The following is a 17,381-nucleotide window of genomic DNA, read 5'->3' on the forward strand; positions in this document are numbered from 1 at the left end:
GTGGACAGCCCAGACAATTATCTGGGCAACCCATGCAAAATGAACACCAGATCTTCCTGAATTATTTCCCATGAAAGTGCTTTCTGGGTCCTAAGTGATTTATTTTGCTAATGTCTATTCCCCGACGTTGATTATGTAGACTCAGCGTTAGTGGGGGCAGTGGGCGGGGTGAGGGTGGGAAGTAAACAGGAGTTGGCCAGTAGTGTTTTCCTTGCTTTTTTCCCCAGGCTCTGCTAGTGATTCCCTAGGGTGGTTCCAGGTAAGTTCCAGGAATGCATCATCAATTCCCTTTCTAGGTCTTCACCCTGATTGTCTGATAGGGTAAACCTCAGATGCATAGACCTGACCTATTCATATCACTAAGTCTACCTCAATGGCATTTCATGAACTGGCAGGATATGAGTACACGGAAAGCTGGCATGGAACAAAACTCAGCAGAAAAATACTCATAGAAGAGAGCAAATAAATTCAACACCTATTTTATTTATCTTTTACAGCCCTATAGCTTCTGCTTACTATATGACAAACATCACTAGTCGTCCAGCTATCCTCAACCTAATCAGAATGTGTGCAAGGCAAGTAAAATGCCTACAATAGGCTATGGAAAATGGCTTCCAGAGGTAGCACATACGTGTTAGAAAAATATGTATGGGAAAGATACTAATTGGCTTAAATATGTATGGGAAAGATACTAATTGGCTTAAATCTTTCCCACGTGGTTCTGCATGGTGACTGGGTTAGGAATAAACACCAGGGTGGGGATGGGGGAAAAAGAAGAAAAATAAATGCACCTAGTAGGTAATATAATCAAAGTTTTACTGAATTTGCTGACTGGTCTTAGTTCCATTCTGTAATTATCATTCCATCCTCATTTTAGTAAATATTCATTTGGCGAAAGCAGTTTTGACAGATGTCCAAAGATATGTGTGAATTCTGTAACTGCACCTTTCCTATGGGGGCTGCAAGGAAACCTAGGATCGTGAGGCTTCCAGAAAAATACTCTCCATGAGTTCTCCATGAGAGTATATTCCAATATGCTCCATGAGTTCTCTCTTCTAGTATATTCCAAAGCATATATACTAGTATATTCTAGTATATTCCTTCTGAGAAATCAGAAGGTCTAGCAGAAGCAGGCCAAATGGATGGGTTCTAGTTCTTGTTCAGCTACTTACCTTCCTGTGGGAGCTTGGGGAAGTCCCTTCCCCTCTCTGGGTATGTTTACTCTTTTATAAAATAAGGGGATTGGACAAGCAGACCTTAAGGACCCTTCCAGCACTTGAATCAGTGGTCACCCCACCTAGTTCCATCTTGGCCTGACCGCAAACCATTTCAGAATCTACTGGGAAAGCTATCCAAAAAGTGAAACGATATCACGTGTTTAAAGGTCATGAATCAAAGTATGACACAAGGTTATCCGGGATACATTTAGCTACAGAGCTACTCTGCAGAAAATCAGGGGAAGATATCCTGAAGAAAGAGGTATTTTATACAGGTCAGAGCCAAGAGTGGGCACAGTTTTCATGGGTGATTTCACAACCGCATTAGGGTCTATTTATTCCTTCATTACTGTGTGGGTTAGGCACTCTGCCTGGAGGGGATGCTGTGTAAGCAGGACTGACTCATGGGAATTCATCTCCTTCTAATATTTCCTGGGGGCAAGAAATGAATTGTTGGGTTTACTTTGATTGTTTTTTATGTCATTGCATTATCGAAAGTGTAGCAGCAGTTCTATTCTAGACCATTAGTTCGTCATTTTCTCCATGGTTCTTGCAAATGGTTTCTTACATAAGAGAAATATCAAAGACTTTATTCTCCCAAGCAGCCTTAGTGAAATTCATTTATTTCAAGACCACAGTGTGGATAATGCTTCCATGAGTAGGTCCAACTAGGAGATAGGAAGAGGAGAAAAGCTGAGAAACCTGTGAAGTTTATGCATATACTCAGGAAGCTTGGGAATGAAGAGGAGTTGTTTTTTTTTTTTTCTTAACCACGATCTTTCAGAAACACTGACTCCTGCAAAGAAGTGGATTGAACACAACTGAAGCAATTAAAAATATGTCTGAGTGGATGACACACAGATCAGGACAGTACGGTGGACACACCAATGCCATATGTCATCAGAAACCGTGGACACAGAGATTTGCTCATATGCAGAGAGTGCAAATATGCATTTATTTAACCATGGCCGCTGCACCCGTGGCCACGATCTGATTGAAGCAAAAGAGGAAAGTCACTCAACTCGTCAACTTTAAGCTTCGACTACCGGGTTATTGTATTCCCAGTGGGCTGATTCTCCTGTCAAATTTGGAAACTCAAGGCTGAAGCCCACAGGTCAGATGAGAGGAGAACCCCAGGGTGTAATGAAACTTTACACATTTTTCAAATGAGAGTTTAGTTCTGGAAAATTATAACAAAATACAGTTTTTTTTTTTTTCCCTAAGAAAGCACAGTTTTGCTTCAAGTTCATATAAATGGCAGTACCAAAATAAAGTTAAATGAACCAGAATAAAATACGGCATTTGGTGTTTCTCTAATATCATCAAGATCAGAGAAACTGGAAGGTTGGCCTCAATGGCAGGATTTTTAACAGTCTGTATCCTAAAACCTTCCCGTCAGCTTTCCTCAAGAGCAGCCTTATTGAGTGCAAGCACATATTTGTACATAGGACCAGAAACACACACTATCATAATTTACACACAAGAACTATCTACTTTCTTCTCCTTTTTAAAAAACATAATTGCATTTATAGTGATGATGCTAACAGTTTAAAACAACACGTACCTTTTATCTGCATTATCAAGAATTGTGATTATCTAGCTGAAAACTTTGAAAGTATTATATTTTCTTTTTTTTCCCTGAATTTGTGAATCCTGCTTAAACCTCTCAATATCTCTCATTCTAGAGAACAAGGTACCAAAATATACCTTTATTTGTCTTTTGATTTCCTGATTCTCAGAACAAAGCCCAATTTCTGCAGCAATGTTAAAGTTACAGCCAAGAATATTTACTGGAAAACACAAAGACAGATAATCACATTCTTTCTAATGTTTGCACAACCTACAAAATGGTACCCAAATACCCTCACGTATTCCTCTTCATTGATATCTTTCTCAAAGACCATAAAATCCAACTATATTATATTGGATGCTTAACACAAACAAACAAAAATAACTGCGCATACTAAACATGTTACCCAAACCTAATTTTATAGCTGAAAATTGGGCAGATAAAAAAAAAAAAAAAAAGAGTTGATTTGAAAGCCTTCATCCCATTTTCTTATTTATTTAATAATATTTATTCCTCTTTTCTTTTGCCTAAGAGACTAACTTTTCCAGCAATCATAACCACTATTTTCATTCCCCCCTCCCCACTGGCTCAAAATTACATGCAACAATGCCTCTTGGCTTGTTGCCAGTTATTAATACTGCAAGGACCGATGCTGTAACACTTTTCCAGGGCACAGTACTGCACAAAGCCATACAGATGGACTGTAGAACAATGGGTGAAATTGTTTCCCCCTTGAAAAACTGGGTGCGTCTTGTCGGTCATGAGCGCAGGGACGCACTGCCAGGGTGATGGGTCACATTTTCTGAACCTTTCCTTTTCAGCCAGCTAGAGTCGAGCTTGCTTGTGACAGTATGGCTCGGGAAGAAGTTCTCAGAAGAAAATACCGCATTTCCCGCTCGCTCAACACAGGACCCTTCGTGGAGATGCGAGCCCAGCCAGTCTCCCTCCGCGTTTCTGTAACAAACCGCGCGCATCACCCGAGCGCATCCTCTACACTTGGGTCTGGTGCTGGGTCTCCATAAAGGGAATGTGAAGGCTGGCGAGGCTGAGCTCCCCGACGCTCTCATAGTCACTCATGGCTACTTCAGAGTCTTCGAAGCCGCAGCTGGCTGACACATCCGAGGACGAGGTGCCTCTGGAATTGTGCAAGGAGAGAGACACACTGTCTGCTGGGCCCGCTGCTGTCTCCGTGCCCTGGTTCATGCTCACGGCAAAAGTACTGAATTCACAGGTGGCGGGAGGGCCCACCAAATCCGTTTCGTTGGGGAAGGGGTGGGGAGGGAGGTACTGGCTGGGATGGAACTGGGGCCTTCTCCTGCAGTCTGGGCTCAGCGTGCTGGCCAGTGAGACCGGCTGGGAGGGCGGCAGGGCCTCGTACTGGTCCGGGAAGTCCTCTGGCAGGGGTGGGGGCAGCTGGTCCTGACTCAAGAACTCCTCTTCGTGGGGGGGTGGGTACTCGCTGTCAATGTCGTAGCCGCCCAGGTAGTAATCGCTCTCCAACTCCCGCGTGCTGCCCTGGTGCACCGAGCCTCCCTCCTGGTTCTCGTAGTTGGGTACCTCTTCTATGTCCGACAGGCGGGCCCCTGGCATCCAGTCAGAGGTGTCCCAGTGATAGGCTGTGAGAGAGAAGCCGTGTCAGTTAGTTTCCTCCAGAATGGAGCTGGAGTCAGGGCTCAGAAAGGAGCAGGCAAGGAACCTGACATGCAATTCTTAACATCCAGGAGACCCTAAGAAGCCAGGGTCACCCGCATGCTTTTTACGAGGGTCTCTCAGGACCAGCCATGCTCTGGCCCGGGAACTACAAGGCAATGGCAACTCTGAGGATGACACCTGGTTGCTGCAGCATCTCCCACTCAGCCATGCCGGAAGCGATGGCCAGCGAGGGCATGCCGAGCAAACAACAGTTCTAGAACCCTCTCTCCTCTTCCTAGCCATAGGCTAAGTGCACATCCAGGCTGGCAACATGCTCGAAGAGGTAGATGCATCAGCCGTCCTGTGGACCACAGGAGGCAGGGAGATGTGCGTGCAAACGAATGAGTTGCTGGAGCAGGGGAGAGGCTGGGGGAGGGAGGATGCTGGGCTGGGGCTTTCACCTCCAGTACCAAGCACACAAGACACCTGGAACATGCAAAATTCAGATCAAAGAAACTCAGGAAAGATGGAGGGAGAGTGACAGGGTAAGAACAAGCTCAGCAATTCCAAACGCGTAAGTAACACGTTATGCTGGGGGCACGGCAGAATCACCTCGGTTGTAGTTCTGTCCTTGATCCGTGACAGACACTGTTTAAATACAAAGTGAGAAGTAAAACTGACAGTCCAAGTCATGTGAAGGAGGTACAATAGAACATTTCAGATGATGTAAAAAAATGTTCCTATTTCTCCTTGTTGTTCTTTGCGAAACGAAAAGGTAAGTCGCATCTGTACCAGGCCCTAATAGTATTAAATCACTAATAAAAGTTACCCGATTGAAATCAATTCCCATAATATTGTAGTTTTGAATGATTTCTTAAATATCCCCAGCCCACAGTAGGTGCTCAATCAATACATGTTGAATGTAAGAATGTATTTAGTATCAATCTGGATTTCGATTAAGTGGGTACTCTTCTCTCGGAAGGGATTTTGTAAAAAGAGTACCTCACACATGAAAAGAATTATGACCTGGATTTTTTTTCGAAATTGTAAAATTCACTCCAATCCAGAGAGAGACGTTCAGCGTCTCATTGAAACCACCTGTACCGCCCCCTCTGCTGCCAACTGATTAAAATCACCTCTAGTTCATAAAATAAATAAGCTACAAAGCTATATTGTACAGCACAGGAAATATAGACAATATTTTACAATAACTATAAATGGAGTATAACCTTCAAATATTGTGAATCGCTATGTTGTACACGAGAAACTTATATAACATTGTACTATACTATACTTCAATAAAAAAAAAAAAGTCACCCCTAGTTCAAAGTAACAAGGAAGCGATATTTCCAAAAGGTTAACTCTGCACAAAGAAATGCTATGGAAGAAAACAGTAAATACCTTCATTCTCTATAGTGTCAACTACATTGTTGACAAGCTGAATGACAGTCACTATGGATGCTTGTGGCCAGGAAAAGAAGACAGGAGGGAGGAGAAGGACAGCTTCAGGTTAGTTACGCATTTTAAACGTACATTCACTTGTCTTAACAACAATGGTAACAACAAAGGCACAACATGCAAACACCCAAAGCTTCCCATAGTCCATCCATTGGACTCCAGTGGACACTTTCATCCCCCTGGCTTCTTGGAGGAAGGGAAACAGCAACAAATCCGGGGCCAGTCCTCCTGAAAGGCACGATCGGCAGGAATTGCTGGGTCATAAATTCACACCTCGTGGCCCAGTGAAATCAATCTAGGAAGGCAAAGGCCATAAGCTTATGCTAATTTCTCATTAGTGACTCCCAAAGGCTCCAAGGAAGACCTCACTATTCCCAGGGATAATTACTTGCTGGTCAGCCATGCTGCTCTGAGCCAAATGCCAGTGATGGAGGATAACCTTTGCAGCACTGATGGTTTCAAACTCATGTGACGTCACCGATAGTCTAGAACGACCCGAGGCCCGGCTCCCACCCGTAAAGTGTAGATGAGAGTCAGCATTTGGCCTCTGAAATAGTCAGAAACTGGGAAGGAGATTTCTGTGCTCACATGGGTTGCCTTAGCACCTGATACCAGTAGCTTCTGGACAGGTGATCAGGCACTTTAAGAAGCCTGCTTTAGTCAGGACCTACCTAGAATGCTAAGCCTGAAAGCCCAAGTGTGTGATGAAGAGGAGCCTGTGAGAAAAGTCAACCAGGCGTCATCGCTGGAGCTGCTGCCTGGAGTTTGGAAACACTGCGTTCTTGGCTGCTTCTACATAAAATGCAAACCAGCGACAACTTTTCTTCTGGCTGGGGATGAGGAAGGGAATAAACACCAAGATAAAGAAATCTGGAGGCCTGCCTCTGACCTTCTGAGATTGCTCAGGAGAAATCCACTGTCACATGGTTTGTTACCCCAGTGGTCAGATACACTGAGGTTTCCGCACCTCTCGGGAGTGCCAGGGATTTGGGACGGAGGTGGAAGAGATTTAGGGGTGGTGATGGGGAAAGTAGACTATATGACTTCCATGACTACTTCTATGGCCTCGGGGCTCCTTTGTTCCTGTCTTTACCTGGGGCGGGCCGGGGGGCAGGTGGTGGTTGGCAAAGACTATGTCATTTTCATTTTGTTCTTCAGGCTACAAAATGCCCAGCACAGGATTCAACATTCAGGAGAAACTCAGCAAGGGTTTATGGGGTGAATGATTACATAACTTATAAATATTCAATTTTGCCAATTCTTGATAAGTGGGAAAGTAGCATAAGGTATAGACTAAGGTAAGCCTGCCTGTCACTGTCAATGACTACTTGAAATTATTCTTTGTTCACCACCATGTGGTAAATTCTCACTGTTTTCTGACTATTTCTGCACCCTTTCCCTGCCCTGGGGAGACCAACCCATCCTCCAAAGCTGGTTCCTCAAGCTCAGAAAACCCAGTCCTTCATTAACGCCCTCTTCCATAAACATGGGTTCACAGGAGGTAGAGGCTGCAGCTTTGGGGTGTCAGTGAGGTTCATGAACCACATGGAATTGTATGCAACATTTTGGGGGTATGTGCATTTTTCTAAGGAGCTGATCCATCGTATCTAAGATAAGATTCTCCAAAGGCCCATGACCTCAAATGATTGAGGAAGAATGAAGATACTACCTCTCTGGGAAGGAGGTTCTACGAGAAGGAGGTCTTGCCTCTGAACTGATTTCTAATGATGGGGAGGTTGGATGGATAGTGAAGTGTGAAGAGGTCATCATGAGCTAGAATAAAAAAGGAAACACATCACACTTTGCTAGAGAGTATCCTTTGGGATGAGGTAGTTCCATCATGAACTAAGTCAAAGAGGACGCTTTACTGGAGGTCTGCGGGAACCTCCTCTACTTCTGTGCCTGCTCCCAGCTGCGGCTCAATGAGTGCTTGCTTTTTCAGCGGACACGCAACAGTGGAGCCCAGCGAAAGCTGTGAGCATAAGCAAAAGCCCACGCTTGGGCCAGGAAACAGGACGGGTCCCAACACCTTCCTCTCAACCAGTGATCGCCAGCACAGGAAACAGAGCCCACCGGGAGGGACAAATTCCATGACTTCTTACCATTGTCGTCACCAGAATCTGACTGGAAGGAGCTCAGGGACTGAACTTCTGAGTTGCTGCCTTTATTACTGCCTGCAAAGCAGGTCACTTCTCCTGGGTCATCAACCCCTTTGTCTTCGTGGACAGCCAGAGAGAAAGCAGAAATGACACTGGTTACCTTGTGCATATTTCCAGCCCCGCCCCCTGCCAGAGTTCACTTCTTGGGGCACTTTCATTTGCTTAGAGAAAATAATTTAGTGCACAATAGAAAACCGATTGTACCATCAGGGGCAAAGATCTGTCAATCAAGAGATTTACATTATGGATTCGAAATCCTTAACCTGTGGCAAATGAGCTTCCAAATAGCTGACAGCCGAAAGTCGCTGTTCCATCCTCAAAGGGAAGTGACTAGGTGAAGAGGAAAGCTAGGATGAAGTGGCTGGGCTGCTCTTTGCCATTCTGAGTTCATTTAGATCATTTACATGAACTGATGTGGTGTCAACACCAGGTTAAATGAGATTACTTTTAAAATAGGAGTATAAATATTTTATAGGCAAGAATGCCATTACACTAATCCGAACTTCCCTCTCTGGGGAGCGAGTGGAGTTCTCAGCTTTGCCTTCTAGGGGGCAGTGCCACATCATTTTTTGGAAGGACAGCATTCGGCACTCCGGAGGACAGCAGTCAGCGGTGTGGATGTGCTCTTAGCCACACACTTCTTCTTTGCCATACAAAGAGAGCCTGCGCGCGCACACACACACACACACACACACGCACTACAGGGCTACTTTCTTATTTGATGGACTAAAAGAAGCAATAAAAACCCGTATCTTGAAGTTGTCAAGTGAAAAATGAATTAGTCACCCAGAGACTGTCTCGCCAGCTAGCTCTGCCTTGCTTAATAAAGGGGGAGATGTAGTCGGTAAAAGCTCAACAATACTTTGGGGGGACATGTGAGCTTTGGCCTGAGGTGGATTCTGGAAATAAAGCTGTCACATTACGAAGTGGGTGGAGGGAACTGATCACCAGGAAAATCATCACGGAATGTGACGGTACGAAGAGACGGGGACTCGTGATTAAGGGAAGAGTTGTTCTTCATGACTAGAGAAATCACTGTTTCTTCCACAAAGCGTGCAGGCACTGCAGCTCTGCATCTGCCATCAGATGCTGAAGCCACAGCAAAACGATGAGTTGGATAAGCAACCGATACAAGTGGACAGAGATGCCAGGGAGATATTCACCTCCCAACAGCCATGTGGCAGAAAACATGTGCCTTGGAAAAGCACCAGGATGCCGAATGATCCACCCTGGTGAGTATAGTGCTCTGCACAAAACTCCTTTCTCCACCCTTCCATTTATTCAAAATCTTCACTGTTAAATAAAAGGAGGCTTTCTACTAACCAGGGGATTGGCAAGGCTGCAGTAAAGTCTAACTCTACCACTAATTCGAGAGGGAATATATTTATGGTTAAAATCCAAGGGGAAGGACTTGAAGTATAAGTGTGTCTACTCAAAGGTGGAGTCAGCAGAGAGCATAGTTGGAGTGGTACTAGAATAGAGGCTGTCCTCCATCGTCAGGAGACCCTCTCCCTCTCCTGTCCCTCTCCCACTTCCCTGGTAAAGCTCCCAAGAGCGGTCTGGGTAAAAGCACAGGCTTTGGACCCTGATGCACCAGATGCCAATCCTCACCCCTCCCTTTCCTAGTTACTGCTCTAGAGCAAGTCATTTCACTTATCCATTCCTCCAATTGGTCCCATATGGGGCAGCTGTGGGGATTTAAGGAGACGATCCAGCACACGGCAGTGGTGGTTTTTCATGTTCATCTGCTGCCTCTGTTTTCTCACCAAATCTCTTCGTCCTTAACCCTTGCATGCCGAACTCTGTCTTGAGGACTCATTGGGACATTCTTGAGATCACTAAGAAACTTCTAGGTGTCAAGTGCAGTATTTTGTTAAGACTGTGTCTTCCTGGATGGTTTTACCGTGCTCAACCCTGCTGACCTTATTGGTAGTCTTGGCTTCTGCTTGGCTGCCCTTTCCGCTTTCCTTGCCCTCTTTTTGTTGACATGTGTTTGTTTCCCTTCCTGGCCCCAACTCCCTGCCCACCTCCCACATGTAGGCATCTCCAAGATCCTTTCTGAGGCCCAGATGGACCATCCTCTCTCTGTTCCTGCTTCCTCGGTGAGCTCACACTCTCAGAGATTCAATCATTTTTCATGTAGTTGGTGTCCAAACTTTCACCTCTGGCTGCCTTCCTCGTAAACAACAGAGCCAGACACCCTCAGGTAAACCCTCACGTGTCCCCTGCACTGACTGAGCTGCTTCCTGTTCCCATTAGGCCCTCTCCAAGAGTTTCCTACTCAAATCTTATTCATGCTTAAAGACGCCAGTAGGAATGACCCCTTCCTTCATGGAGACGCCCTGTATCTCCTTGGGTGCATGTGCTTTCTAGCTCCATTTGAAACCAGCCTCCCCCCTCCCCCTTTACCCCGACATACATCACAGTACTGTAATCCTAGCCTTTGGAAACTCCTGCTACACAGGGTGTCACTGCTACTCGAATATAAAGCCATTAGGCCTGATGAAAAGTCGTAGGATACAACGGAGCTTGCCTTAGTTTCATTCTGACTGATGTTAGGACAGAGAAAACAATCACCACCTCTCCCCAGGTGTTCATATAGGACAACAGAATGGTCTCTGCTCCCTTCCCTCTTGGGTCCTATTTAGTCTCTTCTCCATGGATCAGTCAGAGCCATCTTTTAAAAATGTAAATTAGATCAAGCTACTTACCTGATTAAAAACTGCATTAGTGTTGCTGTTAAAATGTATCCACTCTCCCCACTGCTCACCAAGCTCCAATTACATTGACCTTGTCTATGTTCTTCAATATACTAAAGTCTTTCCCACCCCAGGGCCTTTGCACTTGTGGCTCTTCTCTTTGCCTAGAATTCTGCTGTATGAGGCCAAAAGGAGAGGGAAACACTAGCATCTGGCCTGGACCACTTTTCCTGCTTGTGGTTCACCCTCTTGTTTCCTGAACCCTGCATTCCAGCCAAACAGACGGACTTGCTTTTCTTCTGATCATGTGGGTGCCTCTATGTGGTGGAACACCCTCCTGTTCCTGGACCTTTGATCCACCATGGTCCAACTCGAATGTCCCTCTGCTCCCCTCAAGTCTTCAGCCTAAGACTAGAAATACTCTCTTCTGACCTTCCATAGCACACTTCCTGTATATCACATAAGTGGCTACGCTGCTTGTTTTACTGCCAATGGTGTGCTATTGTGAGAAGAGCGTGGGTTCTACCTAAATGGGAAAAGAATTTGAAAAAAATAGATACATGTATATGTATAACTGAATCACTCTGCTGTACACCTGAAACTATCACAACATTGTTAATCAACTATACTCCAATATAATATAAAACGTTTTTTTAATTAAAAAAAAAAAAAGAGCATGGGTTTTAGAGGCTGGCAGCCCCGTATTGGAGTAACAGCTTCCTCTTACTAGCTGTGTGATATTGGGCACATTATGTATGTTCTCTGAGCCTCATTTACCCCATCTGTAAATGAGGATAAGAACCAGGGCAATATTTCAGGGCTGGTGTGAACATTTAGGGTCAGAACATGTCCTACTGAGAGCTCTGTGCCTCCGGGGCGCTCTCCCTTCCCGAATTTCCTTCCAGTAAACACGAGCGGAAGAAATCATGATGCATTACTACTTCCGACTCACTTTCAGTTCCGGCATCCCAGCCATTCTTCCGGATGGAATCGCAGTCAGAACGGCAGGGGGACACGGCAGGGAGGTTGGGGGCCACACTGCACACGACCACACCCCGCCTGGCCGTCAGGATGCGGGGTGACTCGGGGTGAAATGTAGTCATCTCCTGGTGCTCGCCGGCCAGCCCGTCCACGATCTTGTCCAGGTTGCTCCTGGAGTCGCTCTGGAAGCACGGGGTGTAGGCCATGGGGCGCACGGGGACCTGCGGGGGCCCCACCTCCTGGTAAACGTTGCGGCTGTCCCCGCCGCCCCGCAGGTTCCGGAATGGAATGCCGTTGCTCTTGTTGAGCAGGGCGGCCGTAGCAGGGTCCTGCACCAGTGTGATGTTGTTGCGGGAGTAGTTCTTGCGGAAGACCTTCTTGCGGAAGAAGATGAAGAGGATGACGAGGACGAAGATGACGCAGAGGACCACGGCGATGCCAATGAGCTCCTCCTTCCCCACGTAGGAGTGGCCGGCCTGGATGTTGGGTACCACGACGGGGCGCAGGCCGCAGTACTGCCCCACGTAGCCTGGTGTGCAGTTGCAGAGGAAGGAGCCAAACACGTTCACGCAGGCGCCGCCGTTCTCACACTCCTCCCGCTCGCACTCGTTGACGTCCTCCTCGCACCTTCGCGACAGAACACACAAAAGCCCCCCCTCAAACATCAGGACCTGCGGACGTTCCATGTTAAGCCGACATCTTTAAAGGAGAAAACGCGGACTTCCCTGGTGGCGCAGTGGTTGAGAGTCCGCCTGCTGATGCAGGGGACACGGGTTCGTGCCCCGGTCCGGCCAGATTCCCACTTGATGCGGAGCGGCTGGGCCCGTGAGCCATGGCCGCTGAGCCTGTGCGTCCAGAGCCTGTGCTCCGCAACGGGAGAGGCTGCAACAGTGCCGCGTACCGCAAAAAAAAAAAAAAAAAAAAAAAAAGAGAAAAAGTACCTAAAGGGTACCTGAAGCAATCAAAAATGATGTGATGCAGTGTATAGGGGAGGTGGGTGAGCATTTATGCGCCCACCGTAGACCCCGGTGATCATCAGGCATTAAGGGATTTCTCCAAATGCAATCTCTCCCACATTCTGACCCTAGCGGGTCGGAGGAAGGAAACGGCTGCCATGGGAGAGAAGAGAAGGAGCAGAAAAAGAAACCACAGACGCTGTTGAAGACGTACTGGTCTCCAAAATGCTCAGGGCCAGATGCATCTCAGAATGTAAAATATTGCAATTTTAGAAATGACATACAGTACATATCTTTCATATTATGTAGAATACCCACCCCATCCCAGGAACTGGTGCTGACATAGGACCCATAATCAAATATGCCAGTGTTTCTACAGTAAAACATATGGATATTCACAATAAATGAGGGAAATAAAGACTAGAAGTAGCCTCAGAATGGGTTTGGCTGACTTTGCCACCAAATTAGTTTGCCACGAATTTATCCTCAGTCCTTTTAGTTCTCAGAGCTTCTGGTATTGTACAGCTACACTTAAAGAGCTGTGAAGCCAGACCCCCTATAATAGAGTTTCCAGGGAGGAGAAAGTTTTTGGTTCTGACATTTCTCTCTAATAGATACAGTCATTTTTGGTCTCTCTGGGAAGCAGGGGTAATAGGGCGTATGTAGGCAGTGGGTGGAGGGCTACATAGCATCGTATCTTCTGGATTCTATGCTTATGTTAAAGGCTAAGGCTAAGGCAGATTATCAGGAAAAATGATTAAAGCATTCTAATGAAAAATAAATGAATTTTATTCTCTTCAAAGCAATCCATGACTTGTTTTGAGTATAATTATAAGGCAAACATGTAAGTCTTACTCTTTCTTAGTTTTACATTATTTAAGAACATAGATCTTTCTTCTTCTCTGTCCTCTACTTCCCCAGTTATTCTGACATGTTCATTTTAAAAGGCCCGATCACTTCTATCTTTGGTAATCCACCTCTTAAAATGTAGTCAAATGTCCCTAATTTGAACAGATTGAGGCCAGGTCAGCTGGAAATTAGTCAGAATCACAGAGTATTTAAAAATAAATGCAGCTTTATTACTTTAAATTACATCCAACAATTCAAAGTCAGCTAAGTATTTCCTGGTAAAGTCCTCAGGAGATTTACTTTAATGAATACGTAAGACTGATCTGTAATTAGAATATCACTTTGCTTGAGATTACATATACATATACATATATATATATATATATATATATATATATATATATATACTTCTAAAACCATCAAGGATGGTTGAAAGCATTGTTTTACTAAGAACTTAAAACATTCCCTTTCCGTTCGGCTCACACTTTAATTTCCCTCTTCCTTGGGGGAAAAAAGATTTGCAAAGGAAACGTAAGTTTTCAGTGTCTCAGAATGATCATAAAATGCTAGAAAGTAGAGCCCAGTTTATGAGTTCTGAGGAAATGGATAGTATATCTGCCTCAGAGCTATACTGGAAATATTAGGGGTCAGAGAAGACTTTCTTTAAAGGGACTGTTTTCCTGATTATAGAACACATAGTAATTGTATAAATTTTTGAAAATACAGAGAAGTATAAAGTAAAAATATAATTAACCCATAACCCCACTACCCAGAGATAATCCCTGATAACATTTTAGTCATTTGTAAGCACGCTTTGTATTCAGATATTAACCCTTTGCCCCTCCTATTAGTGGTGAATATTTTATGCCAGTTAGGTGTTTTTTTTTTTTTTTTTTAATATTTATTTATTTGGCTGCTCCAGGTCTTAGTTGCAGCATGCGGGATCTTAATCGCCGGTGCGGGGTCTTTTTTAGCTGTGGCATGCAGGATCTAGTTCCCTGACCAGGGATTAAACCCGGGCCCCCTGCATTGGGAACGTGGAGTCTTAACCGCTGGGCCACCAGGGAAGTCCCAATCCCAGTTAGTTTTTTACTGTTTGGTTTCCTTAGCAACAAGAAGCAGCGTAGAGAAAGACTAATTGCACAATCTCACTTACGTGACTCCGGTGAGCCCAGCTTTGCAAGTGCAGATGAAAGTGTTTCCTATGGGGTCACAGGAGCCTCCATTCCGGCAGGGGTTTGGGAAGCAGGCTGTGATCTCCGATTCACAGTTTCTCCCGGTGAACTGGGAGAGACAGGTACACTGATAACCTGGAGAAACAGAGGAACTCATGAGCCATGGATGCCACTGGTAATGCTCAGAGTGCACGGACTTGGCCATACATGGCCTAATTCCTCTGAATCAAATCTTAGGCAGGGCCCAAATTCCCAAGATGATTAGCAAATTGGTTATTTTGAACTTGGAACCCATCTTGCCACAAAAATGCCAAGTAATGGTTTGGAGCTTGTGCTAGTCTACAAAAATTCACCTAATTAACCACATACATGAATGCTAGTGAGAATGGTAAGCGACACCCAGGGAACAGATCCCAAGAACAGAAGCCAGGATGGGGCAGAAGATGCTTTCCCCACCAGGCTGCTACTGTAAAAGGCAGGATGTCTCCATGAAGGAGTTTATCGTAGGTTCCATACTCATTTCATTAGAACTCATTCTACAGTAGCTTCCTGAGAAGGGGTTTATAAGAAGTCAATGTTGTGAGACCTTGCACATGTGTTTACTCCACCCTTACACTTCTTTGATAATTATGTATGGAATTCTAAGCAATTCCCTCTATGTTACTTTTGAGAAATCCAAAGTTGCTTTGGTTCCTGAAATTTGTGTGTGACCTAGTTTCTTTTTGTCGCTAACAGTTTGGAGGGGCTTCTCCTGTCCCCAACAATTTTCTGAGCTTTCACAATGATGTACACTTAACTTGAACCAGTACTGGGCTCTCACAATCTGGAGATTGTGAAACTTTCTTTATTGCATTGATGATTTCCTTTGTTTTCTCTATTCTGTTTTTATGGAAGTTTCATGGTTTGGATCTTAGATCATTTGGATCTTCCGTTAATTTTATCTTTCTCTCATGTTACACTTCTGTGGGGGTTTGCTTTACTTTCCAAGAGAGTTTCTCATCTTTTGAAACTTTTATTGAGATTTTCATTTATGTTGTCATAAATAGTTTCTTCCAAGTTGCTTTTCTCTGTTTCGGTGATTTGGTCTCTGTGAAGGTAGATTTTATGTATCACACTGATTAGGCTACGGTGCCCAGTTATTGGTCAAACACTAGTCTAGATGTTGCTGTGAGGGTATCTGTGGATGTGATTAACGTTTATAATCAGTTGACTTTAAGTAAAGCAGATTACCCTACATAATGTGGGTGGATTTTATCCATTCAAAAGGAGGCCTTAAGAAGAAGGAATTCTGCCTCAAGACTGCAACACAGAAATCTTGGCTGAATTTCCAGCTACGAGGATTTCAAAGTAAAGACTGAAAAATCTACTCTTCATGAATTTCCAGCCTGCTGTCCTGCCCTATAAATTTCAGACTTGCCAGCCCCACAATCTTATGAACAAATTTCTTAAAAATCAATCAATCAATCAATCAGTCTATCTCTCTCTCTACCTACCTATCTATAATGTATCTATCTACCTTTCCATCAATCATCTATCTATCTGTCTATCTATCGTATTCTTTCTGTGTCCCTGGAGAACCTTAATACAGTCCATCTCTTCCACGTGAGAGGATTTCCTTTTTCTGGTAATCCTGGCTTATCAGCTCATATTGAAGAGTGGGGTCGAAGCAAACTAGAAATCGAAATCTGATAGGAAGCTCTAAGCACATCAGTGGGGCTGGTCAACAACAATACTGTGTCAGTACCCTTGGGTTGGTCAAGGTTGGTTAATTTCCACATTAATGGCTCTATCATCTGCCCAGAGGGAGGGTAAAGGCCTGGTTTCTAATGTTTGGGGGAGTGGGTGGTAGTAGAGGAAGAGTATTTGTGGGTCTCAGCATCCAACAAGCACATCATATTTACTTTGGTTTGCAAATAACCATCCTCACTCTTATTTGAAGGGCTCTTGGGCTAACCTCTGCTCCCCAAGTGGTCAGTGACTGATGCTGGGATATTGTAGATTGATCTCTATAGGTATAAGATAGCTAATAATCTATAGATTGAAATACAGCATGCTCTCATGGACGTTTTACTGAATCCCCACTCCAGAGAACTCTTACAGTAGGACATTATGACTGTGTGTGGGTGTTCATAGGTTTGGAGAGAGAAGGACTCATCTTCAGGAGGCAAGTAGAAGAGGCAAGAGAGAAATCTTTACATTCCTAAGAGGAAGGAACTGGGTAGCCCCAGCCTCCCTGGCACTAAGAACCCAGAGGGCCAGAGGTTGAGGCTCTGAGAGAGAGACATAATACTCTTGAATGCAACACCAATGAAACACCAGGGAACTAATATATAAGGAAAGACCACTGTTGATGCAAACTGTGTCCAGAGATGGGTGGCCTGAAGTCTATGGGCAGGATGCATTAGTCTGAGGTCTGCTTGCTTCAAATTATGCTGCTGACTTGGGGTAATTTTTTTTCCAATTTGGGCAGTTGCTCACCTAAATGGAAGTGGGGATTGCTGAAAGCAGTTAGAACTGGGAAAAATGCTTCTTTATGTCACCTGGCTAGTCTTTGATGAGGATGGCATGCCATTTAGAAGGGGAGTGACTTGTGAGAATGAATTCAATTCCTTTCAAGACTAAAGGGCGGGGCGGAACAACCACAGTAGGGAATCTGCAAAGCAGGGCAGTGATGAGTAGGGAGGG

The 17,381-nt window shown here is 44.8% G+C and overlaps 1 protein-coding gene across 3 annotated transcripts in view; it reads right to left on the bottom strand.

Moving 5' to 3' along the window:
- Positions 1-3,777: 3,777 nt before the first annotated feature.
- FAT3 (FAT atypical cadherin 3) overlaps positions 3,778-17,381 on the bottom strand; it is a 550,552-nt gene continuing 536,948 nt past the window's right edge. For 2 of the 3 annotated variants that reach the window (XM_065881705.1, XM_065881704.1), the window contains exons 22-25: positions 14,678-14,831; positions 11,688-12,343; positions 7,980-8,093; positions 3,778-4,403 (exon numbers count right to left, since the gene is read on the bottom strand). In XM_065881705.1, coding sequence (XP_065737777.1) covers positions 3,778-4,403; positions 7,980-8,093; positions 11,688-12,343; positions 14,678-14,831 — 1,550 coding nt within the window. Of the gene's footprint in view, positions 4,404-5,031; positions 5,068-5,820; positions 5,881-7,979; positions 8,094-11,687; positions 12,344-14,677; positions 14,832-17,381 lie in introns of all 3 variants that reach the window. The other variant, XM_065881703.1, reaches the window with a different exon arrangement.

The sequence above is a fragment of the Phocoena phocoena genome, chromosome 8 (assembly GCF_963924675.1).
Source record: "Phocoena phocoena chromosome 8, mPhoPho1.1, whole genome shotgun sequence".
NCBI lineage: Eukaryota > Metazoa > Chordata > Mammalia > Artiodactyla > Phocoenidae > Phocoena > Phocoena phocoena.